At 42.8% G+C, this 24,704-nt stretch overlaps 1 protein-coding gene across 2 annotated transcripts; it reads right to left on the bottom strand.

Moving 5' to 3' along the window:
• Positions 1-41: 41 nt before the first annotated feature.
• LOC118359616 (ninjurin-1-like) lies at positions 42-23,307 on the bottom strand. Of its 2 annotated transcripts, none has more exons than XM_052481980.1 (3): positions 23,163-23,307; positions 6,430-6,673; positions 42-2,859 (listed from the first exon to the last, which is right to left on the bottom strand). In XM_052481980.1, exons 2-3 carry the CDS (start codon positions 6,620-6,622, stop codon positions 2,717-2,719), a joined length of 336 nt encoding a protein of 111 aa, XP_052337940.1. In that variant the 5' UTR covers positions 6,623-6,673; positions 23,163-23,307; the 3' UTR covers positions 42-2,716. The 2 variants fall into 2 exon arrangements, with proteins under 2 accessions (XP_052337940.1, XP_035594061.1); XM_035738168.2 differs by lacking the exon at positions 23,163-23,307 and having other exon boundaries at positions 42-1,349; positions 2,684-2,859; positions 6,430-7,385.
• Between the last annotated feature and the right edge of the window lie 1,397 nt (positions 23,308-24,704).

The following is a 24,704-nucleotide window of genomic DNA, read 5'->3' as shown; positions in this document are numbered from 1 at the left end:
CACCAGTTTAAGAGAAAAAAAGTTGAAGCAAAGATCAGGCAAATTCCGTGACCCCACTCTCCAGGATGTCTCGGGGAGAGTGGGAAATGCAAAAAAAAAAAAAACGCATATCCAATTCACACATGCTTATTAATACACACATGTACATGTGTGAAATAGGACAAATAAAGAATAACTATTATTTTAAGAAAAATACATTTCATAATTAGGAATGTAGAATGTTCTGGGGAAAAAACAAGAATAGACTAGTGCACATACATGTACACACATTGCTAATGTTAGTAACAGCTGTCCTTTTTAACATTTCGTTGCTAGTGTTAGTAACAGCTGTCCTTTTAAACATTTCATTGCTAGTGTTAGTAACAGCTGTCCTTTTTAACATTTCATTTTGGTGTGACTTGTTTAGGAGTAAATCAGGGGTGGGAAACAATACAAACATCACAAAAAAATATGATTGGTTTACACAAATAACATACTTACACATTACAGAAGCCAGCAGCACTTCTTCAGGCAGTATGGTGCTTTTTGGATGTTCATTTATTACCATAGCAGGATGTATCTGTGAGAGTGATAACCTGACAATGTAATACAAAGATCTCACATCATTGCAATAGCACCAAAAATACCACTAGAGGGCACTCCTGACCTAGCCCAGAGACATCTGCAGGCCAGATAAGAGGATAATGAAATGAGCTGCTATGAAGATGATCACAAGTGCCATAGCAGCTTTACGTAGCAGCTTTAGACGACAGGTGTGGTTACTATTCTGCAGTTCAAGTGAACATGTGTATTTCTCTATGGAATCTCCTCTAGTACCCTTACTGGTTACAGTAAGATAGATGATGAGTGACGTCTGGTAGATGATGATTCTCTGTGGCAGTTAAGAGTCCTGGTGTCTATTCTCAGTAGCTTTGCTTCAGTGAGCTGTGTGTTTCTATATCTGTTTCTGTCTGTAGGGAGACCCAGATCAAAGAGCAGATGGGGAAGAGGGGTGAGTGGCGGATTGGAGGGGTGAGGGAGTGGCGAGGGTGTCACTAGAGTGATTGTTCTGTTTGAATCCTAGTACTCCCAGTCCCAACAGACAGACCTCTATTAGTCCCGCTTAGAATGATCTGCAGCCATGATGATGATGAAGCGCATCTGAATATGAAATCCTTCAGAAGTTCTTTTCATTCCAGACTCCTCCAACCAACTCAGGGGTAATACACTGAGTTAGAGCCAGATACAGTGCATGAGAGCAATAGATATACAAAATGTTTATAGATCTGTCTATTGTCCTGGTTAGTGGATTTGTGTGTCACTAGCTGGATCATGGTCTGTCTGTGTGATTCCATGGTTAGCAATGGAAGCTATGGGAAAGAAAGGGGAATGTATCATTAGATTATGATGTCATGTTCCCTCAGACTCCATCAGTACATAGCTACAATAGTAGTTATGAGTGTCCCTGCCAAACCTAGGATTACAATGCCATATGATCTTATTTTGAGCGGTAAGAACAGAACCGTCAAACTAGATTTTTTTTTTATAGCTATTTCTATTACATTAAGCTAACCAATGAAATTCTTCACCATGAGCTGTGCATTCAATGCTGGAGACGGAATGGTACAAGGATGTACAGAGTCTGAGAAAGTGAGATGTTAATTGTGTATGCGGTAACAGTACTGAGTCTAATCAAGGCCTCAGCTTTAATGAGCAGTTCTTTCTCTATCTGCATCTGATGATAGTGAGTCACCACACAGCCAAAATAACCATACACTCTTCTCACAGCTCTTCTATGTGCCTTGGTCTGAGACGAGATTATCAGTGGCACATCTAGCCGGGATATTGCAGATCCTTGATGTAGTGCAATGCTAGCTCTTTTATTGATCAAGTTTCACATCAACTGCTGCTCAATGCTGCAACAATATGTTCTATTTAAATGCAGTAAATGCAGCATACTACGAGACTACGACACAAGCTGAATGTGTTCTCTATGTTTTGAGAGTGAGGCACAGACTCTTTTTCCATACATGTGCTCTTCAGACCCTTCAGGCACAGTGGCCCAGGCTGTCTGAGCAAGACCCATGACGTCCTCCTTTCACCTCATAAATGTGATAAAAAATTTACATTCGGTGCTCAGCCTTCCTCAATGCTGCGGCTTGGAGTATTTGTGTGTGAGAGTGAGCGAGAGATAGGCAAAGTGTGTGCGCTTGCTTGCTGGGGATAACTACAGTACAGGGCAGGAGGCAGACACGGAGGTCACATGATCCCTGGCTGTTGTCTCTGTTTTCCTGTTGGTCTCCTACACAAACACACAGTGTTGTTTATGAAAGCAAACCTCTCTCTCGTCGGGACAAAAGGGTTCTGGACTGATAAAAAGACAGTAGTTGAGTTTTGTTGGGGGGTGTTTTCTAGTGGAAGTTTCTGTCGAGTCCTGGAACAGTGTGTATTTATGGGTCAGGTTGGGGGAGCATGGGCGTTTAGGAAGGTCAGGAGATACGGAGAACAGGACAGCTGCTGAGTCATGGACAAACTATTGGGGGAAAGTGCAAAACAATTCCTGTTTGAGTTTGAGAGAGGGGAGAAGAGAGTGTGTGTGTGTGTGTGTGTGTGTGTGTGTGTGTGTGTGTGTGTGTGTGTGTGTGTGTGTGTGTGTGTGTGTGTGTGTGTGTGTGTGTGTGTGTGTGTGTGTGCACCTGTGTACCTAAGGGGGTGGTGATGCATTTCTGTGTCCTGGTCAGGCTTTCTGATTGGGTTTCTGTACTCCAAATGCAGTGATGAAGACGTTGACTACTACGATGACGAAGACGAGGCCTGTGGCCAGGTTCTCCATTACATTCAGCCTGAAGTGTTTACTCTGGTCATTCAGGTTCCACCGCACTGTGGAGAGAACAGGGGAAATTGGTACAGATGAGCTTTACAAACACTCACAGCATGCACTCGCAAACACACACGTATGCAAACATAGACTCCCTCTCTCACACATACACACAGATAACTCTACACACACATAAAAAGTATAATCCTGAGTGATAGCGGCTAGCCCGGGACTGGAGTCAATCCATAGTGACATACTGCTTTGTGCTCTGTGCTCTGTATAAGTGTCTCTCAGGCCTGGTCCTCATGTACCCCGGACAGAACTCTGTCAACTCTCTGCTGCTCAGCTCAGAGGAAACATATGTGTGACCAGGACACAGTGAGTATAATGAACAAAAAGAATAGCTTAACACTGCAGTGGGCTAAAATCAGGGTCACACAGAGTGTTTCTTGGTAGTCTTAAACAAAACTACTTTGAAACAAACACATACTGTACACCTCACACACATGGTTATGGGCTGTACCATGTCAGATATAGAGTTGAAATGTATTTAATTTCGAGTTTGCATCCCAATATTAATCTTTATAAACATCACAGAAGACTGAAATATAACAAAAGCGTTTGACATAGAACACCAGATTTTCGTTGTTTAAATGTTTTTTTAATGTTTATTAATTATGAAATTATGAAAAATATGAATAACATTCTACCCAGGAGACCACTAGAGGGCGATTTGATCATTTGACTGCTGGAAAGAGCTACGTCTATTCTTTTACAGAGGGGCATGGTTAATGGTATCTATGAATATATGTGTAGTGGATGTAGATGTTCTGATAATGTTATGTGCTTGTGTACCACAGGAGGCTGCTGAGGGGAGGACGGCTCATAGTAATGTCTGGAACGGAGCTAATGGAATGGTATCAACCTACTGGAAACCATGTATTTGATACCATTCCACCTATTCCGATCCAACCATTACCACGAGCCCATCCTCCCCAATTAAGGTGCCACCAACCTGCTGTGGTGTGCACGTGCATGTGTGTGTGGGGGGCAGATTAGAAGATGTTAAACGTTGTGAGAAACCCTGCCTGTGTCTCTGGCTGTGTGTCTGGCCCAGGCCAGGGGGGATGGTATGTAAGACACTCACAGCACACACCACCAATTGAGTATTTAATAGAACTCCCATTAACCAAGGCAGCAGCTACTCTTCCTGGGGTCCAAACAAGAATAAAACAATTGCATCACAACAAAACAACAGCCTACATCATAAATAAAACTAAACATCATACAAGACATGACTACATTATTTATCTATTATAACAAATGTACAATACTACAATAATACAACACCACAATGTGTGTGTGTGTGTGTGTGTGTGTGCTTTGTTCGTGTGTTCAAATACAGAACTGTCAGTCAGTCGTTGTGTTTCTGTACTTTTAATGAAAATCAAAGTATGTGTGTGTGTGTGTGTGTGTGTGTGTGTGTGTGTGTGTGTGTGTGTGTGTGTGTGTGTTAGAGTGTGTGTGCATGTGTCTCTTCACAGTCCGTGTTGTGACGTGAGGTGTTGTTTTATCAGTTTTTTAAATCCGATTTTACTGCTTGCTTGAGTTACTTGATGTGAAACAGCGTTCCATGTAGTCATGGCACTATGCAGTACGTTGTGCTTCCCAGAGTCTGTTCTGGACTTAGGGACTGTGAAGAGACCCCTGGTGGCATGTTTGGTGGGGTATGGGTGTCTGAGCTGTGTGTTAGTTGTTTGAACAGTCAGTTCGAATGGTCAAAGACAAGGGGGGATAGTAGGGAATAGTAGAGGAGATATGGAAGGTGGAGAAGGGAGAGGGGGGGTTTGGGGAGGAACAAGAGAGAATGGGAGGATGGGGGAGTGGAGGTATGGGTTGAGCAACGGTCAATGGGGAGAAGAGGGAGAAACAGGGAGAGTGTGATGGCTCTGACATGCAGGTTCAGTGCATGATCCCTTCAAATGGATTTCACTAGTGGAAAAGTAAAGCCTTGTGACTTAGTGAATGAGTGTTAATTCAGAGAGAGAGTGGTTAAAAACATATGGGCTGGACATACTAAGTGTTTTCCTACTGGGGACTGTAAGAGATGAATTACAGTGATGTGACCTGCACCATTCATTAACTATCTGGTTTCACAAGAAAATACAATTGAAACCAGAATGACATGGTGCAGAAATAATGGGAGCAAATGTGAGGGCAGTGATGTAGACATGATGAAGAGCAGTCTCTGTGATGTAGACATGATGAAGAGCAGTCTCTGTGATGTAGACATGATGAAGAGTAGTCTCTATGATGTAGACATGATGAAGAGCATTCTATGTGATGTAGACATGATGAAGAGTAGTCTCTATGATGTAGACATTGATGAAGAGCAGTCTCTGTAATGTGATGACATGAAAGAGTCTCTATGATGTAGTGAAGAGCTCTATGATGATGAAGAGCAGTAGACATGATGAAGAGCATTCTATGTGATGTAGACATGATGAAGAGCAGTCTCTGTGATGTAGACATGATGAAGAGCAGTCTCTATGATGTAGACATGATGAAGAGCATTCTATGTGATGTAGACATGATGAAGAGCAGTCTCTGTGATGTAGACATGATGAAGAGTAGTCTCTATGATGTAGACATGATGAAGAGCAGTCTCTATGATGTAGACATGATGAAGAGCAGTCTCTGTGATGTAGACATGATGAAGAGTAGTCTCTATGATGTAGACACTGATGAAGAGCAGTCTCTGTAATGTAGACATGATGAAGAGCAGTCTCTATGATGTAGACATGATGAAGAGCATTCTATGTGATGTAGACATGATGAAGAGCATTCTCTATGATGTAGACATGATGAAGAGCAGTCTCTGTGATGTAGACATGATGAAGAGCAGTCTCTGTCCAGTGCTGAAGATCAAAGTCACTGTCAGCCTGTACGGTCATACCTGAAGAATTCAATCTTCAACAGCATAGCATTTGACCTTGTGGGAACCAACAAAATGTTCCCAGTTGGTCAAATTTTGGTTTGTTTACTATTCTTGTGGGACTTCTGGTTCCCACAAGAATGGTTAAAAACGTCCACGCGCTCACACGCGCTCACACGCGCTCACACGCGCTCACACGCGCACACACACACACACACACACACACACACACACACACACACACACACACACACACACACACACACACACACACACACACACACACACACACACACACACACACACACACACGCCTAGTTGCCATGGCTACAGCACCTCAGCAACGCTGCAGTAGGTAATTGGTTGTATGTCAGGAAACATTGGATTTGATAGGTATGAGGTCGTCCTCAGTTAAGGTCAACACAAAGTGTTGAGGGAGGAGGAAGTTATAAAACACATGTTCACTGATGAAGATGAGACACAAAAGGCTCATGAAGATTGAGAGACACAAGCGGCTCCATTTAGATAGCGTGCATGAGCGGGGCTAGTGTCAAAAGAGTCCATAATACAGCAATCATTACGCAGGTTTAGAATGCAACTGTCTAATGTAGGCCTATTTGATGCAAACGCAAAAGTGTTGCATTCAATACGCTTCTTGTAAAAATGTCCTCCAGAGATACAATGTTGTTATCCTCACCGATGAAGATGAGGAGGACCCCCACAGTGACCTGCAGGCTGAGGGAGATGCTGATGAGAGTGATGAGGGGAGTGTACAAGGAGAAGTCTGGCCCCTGCTCCAGGACAGCCTTCAGCTGGGAAGCGTTGGCCATGAGCAGGGCTACGTCCAGCATGCTCTCTGCTGCACTCTTCTTATTGGCATAGTGGTTCATGTTCAGGAGAGCAGAGGGGCTGCCACCGTGCCAGACACCTGTATGGGGAACCTGGAGACACAAACACATGTCAACAATACAATCAGATACCTGGTTATATTGTTGAAGAATATGCACATAACGCACATTTTCACATAAACCTCCCATTGACATCAATTTATGATTTAGACTTGCTTTTTAGGTGGAAGTTTAGCTTAGCAAGATTCATCTCACAATGAGACAAAACACAGTCAGTGATCATCTATGATGTATTAATGCTGTTATCATATGCACCACTATCATATCTATCATATTATAACAGTAAAGGCATTATGAAAAAAACATCCATGTTAGTAAACAAACACTCCCATTAAGTGCAGGCGAACACACACACACACACCTTGGCTAAGTTCCAGACTATGAGCTCATCTCTGCGGGTATCCCCCCACCCCTGACAAACACACTACGCACCTACACCCCTTCACCTAGTTACACTGAATGCTATCTGTATGTTTACATTGCAAACCTGTCTATGTTTACAAACACACTCTAGTGGCCCAATACTGTGGCTGTGGGGTTAGTGAGGACTTTCCGGGACAGAGGAACAACACCAGGTGCAGGTCGAGGACACATCAGGACAGGGATCTCTGGTCGTGAAGGGATACTGCTACTTTGTTCCTGCCCTGTGTGGGAACTGTACATTAACTTTGTCAACCTGATAATTTAAGTAGCCTACTGAATGCGAATGCATCATATTTTTGTATTTGTCATAAAATGAATAATGAATACATTAAAGCCATATTATATGTTTCAGATGAATGAAGGATGTATGATTAAATGAATCAGTTCCTCCAGGTATTGATTCCTCTATGGCTGATGATGTTAGATAGCAGGTCATATGGGGAGTTCAGGACTGCTCTGATGACTACGTCCCATTCAGCTCCCACCGAACTCTGTTCAGGGGCCTCAGTTATCAAAGTGCGTGCGCACAAAATATACGTGCATCAGTTTTCCCACAAAGGTTGGTATTTATCCATTTTGAACTTGACAGGAAAGTGTGCGCTTCTCCACGCAAATCTCAAACCATGTGTGCACACAAGTTGATCAACTGCATTGCAAGCAAATATTGTTCATTAGGTGTACATGAAGATGTTTGATGCACAGGAATGATAATAATGGTAGGCTAATAAAAACATTAACTCGTTTGCCTAGTGATAAAACATATGCATTTGCAGTTGGTAAGGAGATCGCATACCAGCATCTCGCCTAATATATTATTTGTTTAGGTCTTCACGACCTAAATCATAGTCATATTGCAAGGCATGTCTCTCTTTTTCTGACATGACTTGTTTATTCCCGCTACACATCAAATATTAGGCTACCATTTATCCATCACTCATTCAATAGCCACCTATGCGCGACAGTAAACAGACTGTAGGCTACAGTATTGCTGTGCTATAGGAGCGGGAACATAATAGCCTATTTAATCTCAGAGCCTATATACCAAGGCAGGAGATAGAAATAAAATCTATTGATACACTAAATATTGAACAGGAATTCGTATTTTGTATAGACGTGGTGGCTGAAGTAGCATTTACTTAGAAATTGTTCGAAAGGTCAATCAATCTTGCAGAAAGCGCAGCCAGTGATTGGCACTCGCTAACACCTCCAAATCATACAGCAAATGAGGGCGTTATGTTACCTTAAAATAGTGAATGGAGGGCGTTTTCCAGGCGGGGTTGTAGCGCTCGTTCACGAGCCCACAAATATAATATGGTCGGATTATTCATTGAAAACATTCATACAGTATATGATGCGTGCGACCGTTTGATAAATCCCAATAATTTGTTGCGCACGCAAATCATAGAATCTCCATGTACGCCAGAATTTAGTACAACATTTACGCACGGTTGTTAAATGAGGCCCCTGATCTTAAAGCTGGAATCCTTCATGGTGAAACTGCCACATCCGTTTGGGATGCTACAACAACAAAGCAGTTACTGCAAACAACGAACACCGTTTTTTCCCCCTTGGCCATCATTGCCTGGAGATAGAACAGCAGAATAGACACTGCATTTGTTTTTTTATCACACTGCTCGATGCACCACACCTCTGATAAGTCCACAGAACAAAAACTAGATGAAAGCTGCTGGGGTGGACAATGGCGCTGTTCCCCCAATGCAGATTCCATCTTTAAAGTGCTGCTGACTAAATGTTTTGCAATGACTGAACAACTAGGCCTCATGAGGAAAGTGAACTTGAAGTCATGCTAAACCATCTCCAATGCATTAACAACCATTCAATGACATTAAACCATTGGATGCATGTATCCCCCCTCTCTCCAACAGCTGTGGAGGACTGGCTGTTAAATTGTCAGTGCTGTGTCACAGTGCTGTGTACAGACAATCTTCCTTCCTTCCCTCTGTTCCAGGAATAGAGACAGTGGATGAGAGGGGCGGTAGGCTTTACAGCAGAGAGAGACAGTCAGAGGTTCTGTTTTAGGAAGGGGAGAACAGAACCCTCTAATTTACCACAGAGCTGAGCTGAATTACCATGCCTTCAGGAAGAAACTGGCAACATTGGTGCAGTAACCCGAGAGAGAGAGATGGGTGTGTTCTCTGCAGTAGCTGGTGTGTTGATTAGCCACCCAATATCCCTTAAATGTTGAGGTGGTTAGGCTATATGATGAGCTTTACAATTATGTGAGGAAACTGTACCCGGCGAGAGGCATTTAAATATCTAAAGTACCCCTGTGCTTTTTGGGGTGTGGCCTGACCTATATTTATGGCATGGCTCCTACTGTGCTGCACATCTGTGCCATGTTCACAAAATATCTGGATCAGGATCCTTCCCATCAGGATGTACTATTGAATCAATCCTGAATAGACATATTAAAAGATAAAACCCTTACAACCCAGACTGTGAGCCTTTATAGAGTTAGTGCACTAAGAATTGCAAGGTCACACAAACTAAACAACTCTTAAAAACATGCCCTCTGTGTTCCTAAAGAACTGATGTCACACTTGTGTCCTTGTGATAAGTGACAGATACTCATCGGTACAACACAAGACACGCAAACAGATAAAATAACACCTTACTGCACAAAGGGGACTGTGAAGAGACACAGCCATTTTCTATATCTTGCATTGTAATTTGCACTGTACTATGTACAGTGGGCTCCCGAGTGGCGCAGTGGTCTAAGACACTGCATCTCAGTGCAAGAGATGTCTCTACATACCCTGGTTCGATTCCAGGCTGTATCACAACCGGCTGTGATTGGGAGTCCCATAAGGCGTTGCACAATTGGCCCAACGTCATCCGGGTTAGGGTTAGGGTTTGGCTGGGCTAGGGCGTCATTGTTCTTAACTGACTTGCCTAGTTAAATTAAAAATGTATTAGACCTGAATATTGTGTGTATGTAGGCTATGTGGGGCATTTTAAATGTGGATTCTAATGAATACCAAATACTTGAGCGAAACACAGTGATTTCTGTGCTGAACACTGTCACGACCTGCCAGGGTCACCTGCTCTCTTCTCACACACTGAACCCACTGAGGGCATTCAAGGACAGCCCTTATGCCTTAATCAATAGGTCTTATGTGAGACCACAGGTTCTGAAGGTGTAGCTATCCATAGGACTGACTGACACTGCAGTCTGGGAAACCTGCCTCATTCAATTTCTTCATTGCTGGCTGAGGCTGGCTGACACAACAAAATGATAGTGGTAATTTGGCATGATTGAGCATAAGCAATGGCATAGGTCCAAAAAAAGTGCACACCCCGCACACACACACACACACACACACACACACACACACACACACACACACACACACACACACACACACACATACTTTGATTTTCATTAAAAGTACAGAAAGCAACCGACTGACTGACGCAGTTCTGTATTTGAATAGAACTCTCGATGGAAAAGTATAAACGAACAAAGCATGTATTAGCATATGATTGCGCTGACGTTCTCTACTGGAGAGGCAGTGTTAGTCAATCATTCTGCAGGTCCATTGTTATTCTGCCTGACCAAAAAACGGACGGTCCACTATTTTGTTACTATGAATTATTCAGCTCAACAATCCCTGTGTAAGGGAAAGACAGAGAAAACAAAGGGATATGTATATATATTTTAAAAAGCCTTTATTGTAAATGTAAGAAGTGCACAGAGATTCAGTGCAGCATCCATTATATAATTTATTTTATTTCACCTTTATTTAACCAGGTAGGCCAGTAGAGAACAAGTTCTCATTTACAACTGCGACCTGGCCAAGATAAAGCAAAGCAGTGTGACAAAAAACACAACACAGAGTATATATGGGATAAACAAACGTATAGTCAATAACACAATAGAAACATTTGTATACAGTGTGTGGAAATGAAGAAAGGAAGTAAGGCAATAAATAGGCCATAGTGATGAAGTAATTACAATTTAGCAATTAACACTGGAGTGATACAGTGGGGCAAAAAAGTATTTAGTCAGCCACCAATTGTGCAAGTTCTCCCACTTAAAAAGATGAGAGAGGCCTGTAATTTTCATCATAGGTACACTTCAACTATGACAGACAAAATTAGAAAAAAAATCCAGAAAATCACATTGTAGGATTTTTTATTAATTTATTTGCAAATTATGGTGGAAAATAAGTATTTGGTCACCTACAAACAAGCAAGATTTCTGGCTCTCACAGACCTGTAAACTTATTCTTTAAGAGGCTCCTCTGTCCTCCACTCGTTAATTGTATTAATGGCACCTGTTTGAACTTGTTATCAGTATAAAAGACACCTGTCCACAACCTCAAACAGTCACACTCCAAACTCCACTATGGCCAAGACCAAAGAGCTGTCAAAGGACACCAGAAACAAAATTGTAGACCTGCACCAGGCTGGGAAGACTGAATCTGCAATAGGTAAGCAGCTTGGTTCAAAGAAATCAACCTTGGGAGCAATTTTTAGGAAATGGAAGATATACAAGACCACTGATAATCTCCCACGATCTGGGGCTCCACGCAAGATCTCACCCCGTGGGGTCAAAATGATCACAAGAACGGTGAGCAATCTCAGAACCACACGGGGGGACCTAGTGAATGACCTGCAGAGAGCTGGGACCAAAGTCACAAAGCCTACCATCAGTAACACACTACGCCGCCAGGGACTCAAATCCTGCAGTGCCAGACGTGTCCCCCTGCTTAAGCCAGTACATGTCCAGGCCCGTCTGAAGTTTGCTAGAGAGCATTTGGATGATCCAGAAGAAGATTGGGAGAATGTCATATTGTCAGATGAAACCAAAATATAACTTTTTGGTAAAAGCTCAACTTGTCGTGTTTGGAGGACAAAGAATGCTGAGTTGCATCCAAAGAACACCATACCTACTGTGAAGCATGTGGGTGGAAACATCATGCTTTGGGGCTGTTTTTCTGCAAAGGGACCAGGACGACTGATCCGTGTAAAGGAAAGAATGAATGGGGCCATGTATCGTGAGATTTTGAGTGAAAACCTCCTTCCATCAGCAAGGGCATTGAAGATGAAACGTGGCTGGGTCTTTCAGCATGACAATGATCCCAAACACACCACCCGGGCAACGAAGGAGTGGCTTCGTAAGAGGCATTTCAAGGTCCTGGAGTGGCCTAGCCAGTCTCCAGATCTCAACCCCATAGAAAATCTTTGGAGGGAGTTGAAAGTCCATGTTGCCCAGCAACAGCCCCAAAACATCACTGCTCTAGAGGAGATCTGCATGGAGGAATGGGCCAAAATACCAGCAACAGTGTGTGAAAACCTTGTGAAGACTTACAGAAAACGTTTGACCTCTGTCATTGACAACAAAGGGTATATAACAAAGTATTGAGATAAACTTTTGTTATTGACCAAATACTTATTTTCCACCATAGTTTGCAAATAAATTCATTAAAAAATCCTACAATGTGATTTTCTGGATTTTCTTTTCTAATTTTGTCTGTCATAGTTGAAGTGTACTTATGATGAAAATTACAGGCCTCTCTCATCTTTTTAAAGTGGGAGAACTTGCACAATTGGTGGCTGACTAAATACTTTTTTTGCCCCACTGTAGATGTGCAGATGAGGATATGCAAGTAGAAATACTGGTATGCAAAAGAGCAGAAAAACAAAAACAAATATGGGGATGAGGTAGGTACTTGGTTGGATGGGCTATTTACAGATGGGCTATGTACAGCTGCAGCGATCGGTAAGCTGCTCTGATAGCTGATGCTTAAAGTTAGTGAGGGAGATATAAGTCTCCAACTTCAGTGATTTTTGCAATTTGTTCCAGTCATTGACAGCAGAGAACTGGAAGGAAAGGTGGCCAAAGTAGGTGTTGGCTTTGGAGATGACCAGTGAAAAATACCTGCTGGAGTGTTTGCTACAGGTGGGTGTTGCTATTGTGACCAGTAAGCTGAGATAATGTGGAGCTTTACCTAGCAAAGACTTATAGATTACCTGGAGCCAGTGGGTTTGGCGATGAATATGTAGCGAGGACCAGCTAACGAGAGTATACAGGTTGCAGTGGTGGGTAGTATATGGGGCTTTGGTGACATAACGGATGGCAATGTGATAGACTGCATCCAATTTGCTGAGTAGAGTGTTGGAGGCTATTTTGTAAATGACATCGTCGAAGTCAAGGATCGGTAGGATAGTCAGCTTTACGAGGGTATGTTTGGCAGCATAATCAATTAAAGGAAAACCATAAATGTACAGTTAATGTACAGTTAATTGTCATCCCCTCTCCACTCATCCACAAAACCAGGTGCTCCCTCCACCTCTGAACAAAACACGTCCCTGTAACATGTTGGTCTCAAAGCCCAGATCTTTCAGTGACAGGATGTGACAATATCAAGCATAATTCTTCAGTCATTAGACCTTAGAGAACAATCATCACATCCTGCCTTTGACCAGACTCAACTGTGTGTTTATTGCCTAGGCCTAAATACACAGCTGTCTTAGCCCGAGACAGAGGGCTCTGTTCACAAACACAAACACACCCTACAGAGCCCCAGGACAGCAGCACAATTAGACCCAACCAAATCATGAGAAAACAAAAAGATAATTACTTGACACATTGGAAAGAATTAACAAAAAAACAGAGCAAACTAGAATGCTATTTGGCCCTAAACAGAGAGTACACAGTGGCAGAATACCTGACCACTGTGACTGACCCAAAATTAAAGAAAGCTTTGACTATGTACAGACTCAGTGAGCATAGCCTTGCTATTGAGAAAGGCCGCCATAGGCAGACATGGCTCTCAAGAGAAGACAGGCTATGTGCTCACTGCCCACAAAATGAGATGGAAACTGAGCTGCACTTCCTAACCTCCTGCCTAATGTATGACCATATTAGAGAGACATATTTCCCTCAGATTACACAGATCCACAAAGAATTTGAAAACAAATCCAATTTTGATAAACTCCCATATCTACTGGGTGAAATTCAACAGTGTGCCATCACAGCAGCAAGATTTGTGACCTGATGCCACGAGAAAAGGGCAACCAGTGAAGAACAAACACCATTGTAAATACAACCCATATTTATGCTTATTTATTTTATCTTGTGTCCTTTAACCATTTGTACATTGTTAAAACACTGTGTATATATATATAATATGACAATTGTAATGTCTTTATTGTTTTGAAACTTCTGTATGTGTAATGTTTACTGTTAATTTTTATTGTTTATTTCACTTTATATATTCACTTTATATATTATCTACCTCACTTGCTTTGGCAATGTTAACACATGCTTTCCATGCCAATAAAGCCCTTGAATTGAATTGAATTAAGAGAGGGGTAGAGAGAGAGGGGTAGAGAGAGAGCGAAAGCGAGGGAGTGAGAGAGCGGGAGAGCGAGGGAGAGAGAGAGATACTGAGAGAGTGTAGAAGGTTGCTGCAGCAGTCATTTAGAATAGCTGGAGATAGCTGCCCACGTAGTTGAGTAATAACGCTCAAAGGAAATCATATGTTGTCACTCTCTGTCTGCATACCTCTCAACACCGCCTGCCCAACCCACTACAGTAGGTGTGAATTAAATGTGTCACTGACTACAGCCCAAGCAGTCCCTAGTGATAACTGTCATAACTGTTTCCTATGCTCTAGTCCGTTACAGCACAATTACCTGATCTACCTGGAAGACAGCTAGCCTATGTGCTGAGGTAGCCTGGTCCCAGATCTGTAGCCTATACTTTAGCCAACTCTTCTGGCTATCATTGACATGCCACACCTGTTAGTATAGCCTAGTAGCCTACATGTCTCACTTTTGTTTGATTGATTCTGTAGGTTATCTGTCTTTTCTTTACATTTACAGGGGCATTGAAAAAGCCCCACAGAATCCATCGGGTCCTAGTAAATACTGGCAGCAGTGCCTGGCTTGCAGCACTCTGGTAGGACCCCCCTCCCCACAACCTCAAACTCCCATTGAAAGTGCTTCTATTCAGTTCAAGTAAGCACAAGCTTTCACAGACTCCAAAACATTTTCTACGCAATGTTCTCAGCTTAAGTGAAGCCAGATGAAGAAGAACAATTACAGTTGTGAATGACACTATTTTTGAGAAAATAGATTAATCGTCTCATCTAAAAACATGCATTGTCTTCACTGTAGATCAAGCTTTCACACAATGTTCTCAGGGGTTACCGCACCAACATTGTCAGTCTCTACCTGAAGGCATGGTAATTCAGCTCACCTTAGGGAAGCCTGATGAAGACAAGTCACAGTTGTGAATACTACACTATTGTTGTGAAAATGTATAATTAGTCAAAAAAACATGCATTTTCCTTCATCTGAGTACCCAGACTAGGCTGTTGATATTTACCATACAAGCACATAGACTTTCACAAACTTTAAGCTCATCCTCACTTTGGGCTGACTCTGACTAAAATAATCCACTGTGTGAGAAGTGAACTCATTTAACCCCAGGCCAGCATCAATGAACAGCTATGCCTACTCTAGCTGTTTTCATCTGTGAATGGGGTTTTTCTAAACTGCCAGACAGTTGTGGTGCTAGTCTGCTATTCCCTAGTTGACTGAGGGGCAGGTTGGGCTCTAGGCGATACAAAAGGGACACTCTGGGATACGTACTGTACACTATGGTTACAATTCTGTCTCTTTAGCCAACTGCATTGGCAGGAAAAAGAATGGCAACCAGACTAGGCGACATCCTGAAAATTCCAGCCTTATAAGAATATAAGATAACAGAGTGTAGCATTTATGCAGACCAAGTTGCATTTTTCATCAGAATGTATTTTATTCTGTTCTTGCTTGACTTGCAGGATGCGTGGTTGGGTTTTAAATGAAGAGGATGCTGCTACAGGATGTGTGTCACTCTTTGCCTCTCTATCTCTCCGCATCAGCACTTCTGTGTTCTCCATCCATCATGTCCCATCAGTCTCCTCTGCTCACCTCAGAGACTGGCCTGTGTCCAGCCCAGGGATCGACACAACTGTATTACATTTTCATGGTTCTCTGAAGGGCTTTTAGTTTAACATCCCACCGGAAACATATGCAAACACTGCTATTCCAAAGCACAGTATACTGTAGCTTACCTACATTACAATGGCAATACAATGCAACCAACCTAGCCTGTAACCTATAGCCTGTAGCTCCCATTACTAAATCCGGCCTTCAAGGCTTCACAGCACTGTTGGGTTACCATAGTCCAAATTGGTGAAGTGAAATGAAAAATGTCCACCTGTGTGCAATCTAAGTGTCACATTATCGGTCACATGATCTGTTATACACCTGTTCTGAAAGGCCCCAGAGTCTGCAACACCACTAAGCAAGAGGCACCACCAAGCAAGCGGCACCACCAAGCAAGCGGCACCATAAAGACCAAGGAGCTCTCCAAACAGATCAGGGACAAAGTTGTGGAGAAGTACAGATCAGGGTTGGGTTATAAAAGAATATCCGAAACGTTGATCATCCAACGGAGCACCATTAAATCCATTATTAAAAAATGGAAAGAATATGGCACCACAACAAACCTGTCAAGAGAGGGCCGCCCACCAAAACTCATGGACCAAGCAAGGAGGGCATTAATCAGAGGCAACAAAGAGACCACAGCGGAGATTGGAGTATCTGTCCATAGGACCACTTTAAGCCATACAATCCACGGAGCTGGGCTTTACGGAAGAGTGGCCAGAAAAAAGCCATTGCTTAAAGAAAAAAACTAAGCAAGCACGTTTGGTGTGTGCCAAAAAGGCATGTTGGAGACTCCCCAAACATATGGAAGAAGGTACTCTGGTCAGATGAGACTAAAATTGAGCTTTTTGGCCACCAAGGAAAACGCTATGTCTGGCACAAACCCAACACCTCTCATCACCCAGAGAATATCATCCCCACAGTGAAGCATGGTGGTGGCAGCATCATGCTGTGGGGATGTTTTTCATTGGCAGGGACTGGGACACTGGTCAGAATTGAAGGAATGATGGATGGTGCTAAATACAAGGGAATTCTTGGGGGAAACCTGTTTCAGTCTTCCAGATTTGAGACTGGGACGGAGGTTCACCTTCCAGCAGGACAATGACCCTAAGCATACTGCTAAAGCAACACTCGAGTGGTTTAAGGGGAAACATTTAAATGTCTTGGAATGGCCTAATCAAAGCCCAGACCTCAATCCAATTGAGAATCTGTGGTATGACTTAAAGATTGTTGTACACCAGCAGAACCCATCCAACTTGAAGGAGCTGGAGCAGTTTTGTCTTGAAGAATGGGCAAAAATGCCAGTGACGAGATGTGCCAAGCGTATAGAGACATACCCCAAGAGACTTACAGCTGTAATTGCTGCAAAAGGTGGCTCTATAATGTATTGACTTTGAGGGGATGAATAGTTATGCACGCTCAAGATGTATTTCTTGTTTGTTTCACAATAAAAAAACATTTTGCATCTCAAAGTGGTAGGCATGTTGTGTAAATCAAATGATACAAATCCCCCAAAAATCCATTTTAATTCCAGGTTGTAAGGCTACAAAATATGAAAAATGCCAAGGAGGGTGAATACTTTCGCACGCCACTGTATATATATATATATATATATACATACATATATATGTGTGTATATATATATATATACAGTGGGGCAAAAAAGTATTTAGTCAGCCACCAATTGTGCAAGTTCTCCCACTTAAAAATATGAGAGAGGCCTGTAATTTTCATCATAGGTACACTTCAACTATGACAGACAAAACGAGACAAAAAAATCCAGAAAATCACATTGTAGGATTTTTTTAATGAATTTATTTGCAAATTATTTAACTAGGCAAGTCAGTTAAGAACAAATTCTTATTTTCAATACCGGCCTAGGAACAGTGGGTTAACTGCCTGTTCAGGGGCAGAACGACAGATTTGTAGCTTGTCAGCTCGGGGGTTTGAACTTGCAACCTTCCGGTTCCTAGTCCAACGCTCTAACCACTAGGCTACACTGCCGCCCCTAAATGTAATGATACCGTAGCGCCGTGGAGCTTCGGTTGGCCCGGGATAGCCTGTCTCTTTTGGCTGGTGAGTAGAGCCGTTCGTGACAGGGTCGGGGTGCGGCCGAATGAGTTGCCTCCCCTCTCCTGATGCGCACCGCATGTTTGTGGAGAACCTGGTGCCAAATCACTCGTAGACGACCTGATAACAAAAGTGTATCTCAATATTTTGTTATATACCCTTTGTTGGCAATGACAGAGGTCAAACGTTTTCTGTAAGTCTTCACAAGGTTTTCACACACTGTTGCTGGTATTTTGGCCCATTCCTCCATGCAGATCTCCTCTAGAGCAGTGATGTTTTGGGGCTGTTGCTGGGCAACACGGACTTTCAACTCCCTCCAAAGATTTTCTATGGGGTTGAGATCTGGAGACTGGCTAGGCCACTCCAGGACCTTGAAATGCTTCTTACGAAGCCACTCCTTCGTTGCCCGGGCGGTGTGTTTGGGATCATTGGCATGCTGAAAGACCCAGCCACGTTTCATCTTCAATGCCCTTGCTGATGGAAGGAGGTTTTCACTCAAAATCTCACGATACATGGCCCCATTCATTCTTTCCTTTACATGGATCAGTCGTCCTGGTCCCTTTGCAGAAAAACAGCCCCAAAGCATGATGTTTCCACCCCCATGCTTCACAGTAGGTATGGTGTTCTTTGGATGCAACTCAGCATTCTTTGTCCTCCAAACACAACGAGTTGAGTTTTTACCAAAAAGTTATATTTTGGTTTCATCTGAGCATATGACATTCATTCAATCTTCTTCTGGACCATCCAAATGCTCTCTAGCAAACTTCAGACGGGCCTGGACATGTACTGGCTTAAGCAGGGGGACACGTCTGGCACTGCAGGATTTGAGTCCCTGGTGGTGTAGTGTGTTACTGATGGTAGGCTTTGGTCCCAGCTCTCTGCAGGTCATTCACTAGGTCCCCCCGTGTGGTTCTGGGATTTTTGCTCACCGTTCTTGTGATCATTTTGACCCCACTGGGTGAGATCTTGCGTGGAGCCCTAGATCGAGGGAGATTATCAGTGGTCTTGTATGTCTTCCATTTCCTAATAATTGCTCCCACAGTTGATTTCTTCAAACCAAGCTGCTTACCTATTGCAGATTCAGTCTTCCCAGCCTGGTGCAGGTCTACCATTTTGTTTCTGGTGTTCTTTGACAGCTCTTTGGTCTTGGCCATAGTGGAGTTTGGAGTGTGACTGTTTGAGGTTGTGGACAGGTGTCTTTTATACTGATAACAAGTTCAAACAGGTGCCATTAATACAGGTAATGAGTGAAGGACAGAGGAGCCTCTTAAAGAAGAAGTTACAGGTCTGTGAGAGCCAGAAATCTTGCTTGTTTGTAGGTGACCAAATACTTATTTTCCACCATAATTTGCAAATAAATTCATTAAAAATCCTACAATGTGATTTTCTGGATTTTATTTCTGATTTTGTCTGTCACAGTTGAAGTGTACCTATGATGAAAATTACAGGCCTTTATCATCTTTTTAAGTGGGAAAACTTGCACAATTGGTGGCTGACTAAATACCTTTTTGCCCAACTGTATATACATATATATATTATATACATATATATATATATACACATATATATGTGTGTATATACATACATATGTGTGTGTATGTTTTTTCATATGCCTGTTTTGCATGTTATTTTGGCATTAATACGTGTCACATATCAGTTTGCAAACAATGTAAAAAAAAAAAGAAATCTTCTCTAGTTGCGCAGTGATTGGCTCAGTGTTCTGTCACTCAAAATCTACAGGGAGAGCTAGGAAGTTCAAGCCCCCTTGGGTGCTGCCATAGATTTACATTATCAGTGCCCGTTATATCTACTGTAGCTTTGATTGGACTGATCATGTCAACGTCATACCTTCAAAATCTTAGCTAGCAAGCTAGACAATCATCATCAACAATCGACTGGCAAATCCTTGTCATATGAAGAGAAATTATAGATAAAACGTATCGGTGCTCATCAGACATTGGACATAAACATTACGCAACAAGTTGGAAATCGCAAATTCAACAATGAGTGGTTTGGAAGGAATCAGTGGCTAACTGCAAGCGATGCAAAGCAACCACTATTTTGCTTCCCCTGCCTTCTATTTGGTGGAGAGGGGGTGTGGTCCAAGTCTGGGTTTAAGGGTCTCTTTTCCAAGCTTAAAAGGATAAACATTCACACACAACACCATGGGCTAGAAAAAGTTGAATACATTGGCCATGCTGTCAATCAAGTATGACTTCTGCTGCATTCAAAACAACTGGAAACTCAGAACTGGGAAATCTCTAACTTTAGTGAGTTCGAGACAACTGGGAACTCTGAAAAAAATGTGCTCCGACTGGGACATACATTTTGAACAGTCATCCAACTCGGAATTCCAAGTTGGGAACCCGGACCTCTTTCTAGATCTCCGACCTGAAGCTCACTAACGTCATGATTCAACCTTGTTTTTTTCAGAGTTCCTAGTTGTCTTGAAAGCACCATAAATCCAGAGAATGCCAGACTTTGATGACAAAGTTACATGACAAAATTTGTCCACATGAAGGACCTTCCTGTTCAAGTGAGCACAGCACAACGGTGAGTCCAAAAATGTATTGTATGCTGCTGCATAAATAATGTAATATGCCAGGGAGATATGTATACTGTAGCTAAGAAATGAATACTAAGTGTATATTGGCTGACATCAGTAGCCCATGTGCCTCACCCTAATAATTTGGTCCCTTAACCCCATTAGTAGCCCATGTGCCTCACCCTAATAATTTGGTCCCTTAACCCCTTCATAATTTAGCTTACTGTTCTGACTTGGTGGTGCACATGTAGCCTACAGCCTGTTTTAGACAAAAGTCATCATCGAATATTGTAAGAGTTTTCATTGTCTACTTATATGCCCCCTTTATTTATCCTATGGTTTTGGCTTGGTGTACAGGGAGAATACTGTAAGAATGGCCCATGTTCTAAATTCTGTTGCTGTACATTTCAAAAGTGATTTACAAACAGTTATATTGACTACGTCCATCTTAGCTCGTTCATTAATGTCTTAATCGAAATAATGGATTGCCTCCTATGCGCTCATTGTTCCCTTATGCCATAGTTTGTACATCTTAATTGTCAGTAGAAACCACATTTGTTTACACAAGTCAGTCATATCAGCTATGTATTTTTTTATCAGTAAATGAAGCTGAATGAACTATTTAGCTGCCAGACGAGGCTCTGCTGATAGCAAGTTGTAGCGGTGGTAAGGATTCACTCCATGGCGCTGAAAAGAAAGCTCTGCTGTTGGGACAGCTTTATGTAGGCCCTAACAGTTTGTGGGCTCCGTTTGTCACCGTTATAGTGCAGTTAATGTATTGTTTAGTGGCTTTGTTGGCATGCATCCCCCCAAAAATGTTTCTGTTTGTCCCACCAAGATCGACATGATAAAATCGCCAGTGGCTGTGCCGAATCAAGAACATTTATCAGTCGATTAACTACCAGGTAGAAAATAAACATAGTAGTTCTGCGGATCTCCAGGCTCGGATTTGAGCTTAGGCAGTGCAAATTAAATAAAGTCCTCTGAGAGGACAGAAAGCAATTTACACAGCGTCCATGAGGCATTATTCACTCTCACTATGGGGAGACATATTGTAAATGACACCAATTGCACATTGAATCGAGTGTAAAGATATCAATATTCTGTCCTCCGTGACTCAACTGTGACAGTCTCAGGACAGTAGCTAGACATGCACGCACGCGCACACTCTATCTCTCTCTCTCTCTGAAATTTAAAGGAGCTATATGGGGGACAGGGACAGGCTGTTGGGATGACACAATGAAGCTCATTTCCTCCCTCTGTAAAGTGTTATTGCTTTATAAGTAGCACTAAACTACCTCCCAATAACTGGGGAAATTGAAACACACATTACAGGGGTCTAGTTAACACAAAATTGCTAATGAAAGTATTTGATTGAGCACCATCATATCAATACCATAAATGCATTAAGCAAAATGCGTACACCAAGCCCTTTAGAATTATTTCCACTAAAATTGGATGTGTGATGAAAGAAATGAAACTGTTTCTTATTGGAACACCGTGTCAGGGATCCAACACAAAGGGCATTCATTATTCACTGGGCCACTTAGGTGCATAGAGGCACAACTCCTCAAGAGATGCAGACTTTCACCGGAGACCTGGCCAAAAGATGTCAGCCATTTCAGGAAAGGCCAAGTGTTGATCTGATCCGTAGACTGTCCCAAAACAAAATCAGAATTTCAACTGACTAACCTCACCTACACAATCTATCCTAAGCACTAAAGGGCTCTGCTAACAAGGATTATAATATTTTTTTATTATAACAATAGCCAAGGTTACATTGTGGGGTGCCCTCCAAAACGTTTCTAAACTGAAAATGTGTTGATTACTAGTTAGATTTTAATGGTGTTATGTATCTGATATCTGTGCTATAAAAGGATATCGTAAAATGGTGTTATAAAAAGTTGTAAAAAAATGAAGCATTTCTTAAAATGCATGCAATATGGTTCCAAATAAGGCTTAATTGGTGGAGATCTTGTAGACACAAAGAAATGTAGAAAACATTATGGTGCACGATATTACAACAGGTTGTTTTGTGTTGATAACATATTTAGTTAAGCTACAATGTTGTGTTTTTCTTCTTCATATCATGGCATCGCCTTCGATGCTTACATCCCAAGAATGAAAGGTGATGCAGTTGTCTGTGAGGGATCTCACAGCCTCTGCCTCTTTAAGCGCAGCAGCCTATAAACTCACACTGGCACCATGGTAACCAATTTTAGAGCAAGATTAGCTGACTAGCCGCTATTAAATTTAGGGAAACTATAATAAGAAATATTGTGTGCTTCAGTAAAAGTGTATTTTGTGTCTATAAACATTATTATATTGTTAGTTATATTGTTAGGCCTACAGTTGGCAGGTTTGTTAGCCTAGCTAAACGGGCGACAGTGGCTAATGTGGATGGCAATGGCTAATGTGGATGGCAATGGCAACATTGCTGCCAGTCCATTACCTCTCTTGGAAGTGAGATAACGTGTTACTTTGATGTTAAGTAGGTTGCAACTACAGATCATCACTTACCTCCCCTCCATTTTATCTGTCGGCGCTGCCGTTCATTTCCATATTGATGGCAATGTCAGGGGTAAAAAAACAAGATGCAAGTTTTGTTTCACATTAAAAAATGTGGAACCAACTTGTCTGCTCCGCGAAGGAAAGTGATCTCTTGGGTCGCGCGCGCTGTGGAATGGGGGATGGATCAATTTCCCGATTTGGATCAACTGCATAAATCCTGGTGTATTTATCCTAGTATTATACACCCCATAATAATAGCTTGCCTGGGGAACAAAAGTTGCTCTGGCATAGCTACATAGATTGAAAATACCACATTTGAAGACCAAAGTCCAGGGTTGTTGTCTACAAATAAAATACATTATTATTGAAACATAGGCCTGGGTGTATATTTATGATCATACTAGTACATTTAAAAAATGTTTTATAAACAAAGATGTATGTAATATTATTTAGAGCAGGGAACTCAAATTAATGATTAAATTATTAATTCATCATATTGTAATGACCTGACTCGATCATAAATGAACAATTGTCCAGACAGAGGCTTGAGTTTACGAATTGACGGTTTATTACACCAACTTTACACAGGCTACTGTTTGGGCCGTAGCACACGCCAAATAGAGGACAGATAACCCACAAGCCAATTGTGACCTTCTCTTGTGAAACCCAGACGTAAGAGAGAGAGAACAAAGGCTGAACCTGGTCTTAACTTCCAATGCTCCACCCCCCTGCCCAACCCCCCTCCACGCCACTCCGCCAACCACCAGGATGCCCAGCATCAGAACATTCCAGGCATTCCCGTGATTGGCAGATAGCAGGTTGATTGACAGGTCGGACCCCGCGAACACCGGGTACTGGTCAGTACAACACAACCACCTCCTAGCCTAACACATAACACACAGCTGTCTGTGCGGGTCGCTACACAGCCCCCCCACCACAAAGTCCCTCGTCCCCGAGGGAACAAACAAAGTCTCTGAAGCGACCCGGAGGTCTCCTTTGCCTGTGTGGCCGTGATGGTCGCAGAGTGCCCCTCTGGGACACAGGGGATGAAGGCAGGGATATGGGTGACAAGGAAGCGGGAACGGGTAATACAGTCCGTGGCTCTGGGGAACCACGCGGTGACACAGGGGGGGAGACAGGGGGAGTGGGCTGTCTGGAGCCTTGTCTGCGGCACCTGAGGGTGGGTGCCTGGAGAATGTCATTGCCAGAGAGGGGAATTGTGGGGGTTCCTGGGGTTTGGGGAGAAGAGGCCCCTCTGTATGGGGCTAACCTGTCCCGGTGCAGTGCCACCTTTCTCCCCCTGGGAGGAAGCTGCACCCGGTACACAACCTCCCCTACCCTCTCCAGGACACTGCAGGGTCCCACCCAGTGACTGTCCAACTTGGGGCATCTGCCTTTTTTCCTTAGGGGGCTGTAGACCCAGACCAGCTCCCCAGCCACAAAGTGCCTTCCCCGGGTGTGCACGTCATAGTTCCTTTTCTGCCTCACACCTGCATTCACCAGCTGCTCTCTGGCGAAGGTGTGGGCTGTATCCAGGCGGTCCTGGAGTCT

The sequence above is a fragment of the Oncorhynchus keta genome, chromosome 27 (genome assembly GCF_023373465.1).
Source record: "Oncorhynchus keta strain PuntledgeMale-10-30-2019 chromosome 27, Oket_V2, whole genome shotgun sequence".
In the NCBI taxonomy this organism is placed as follows: Eukaryota; Metazoa; Chordata; class Actinopteri; order Salmoniformes; family Salmonidae; genus Oncorhynchus; species Oncorhynchus keta.
This window is presented reverse-complemented; position numbering and strand designations above follow the sequence as displayed.

Excerpts from the sequence above, each read along its gene's own strand:
- LOC118359616 (XM_035738168.2), bottom strand. The coding sequence starts at position 6,775 with ATGTCAATGGGAGGTTTATGTGAAAATGTGCGTTATGTGCATATTCTT. Across the intron at positions 2,860-6,429 it reads GGTCCTCCTCATCTTCATCG|TGCGGTGGAACCTGAATGAC; the intron begins GTGAGGATAACA and ends TTCTCTCCACAG.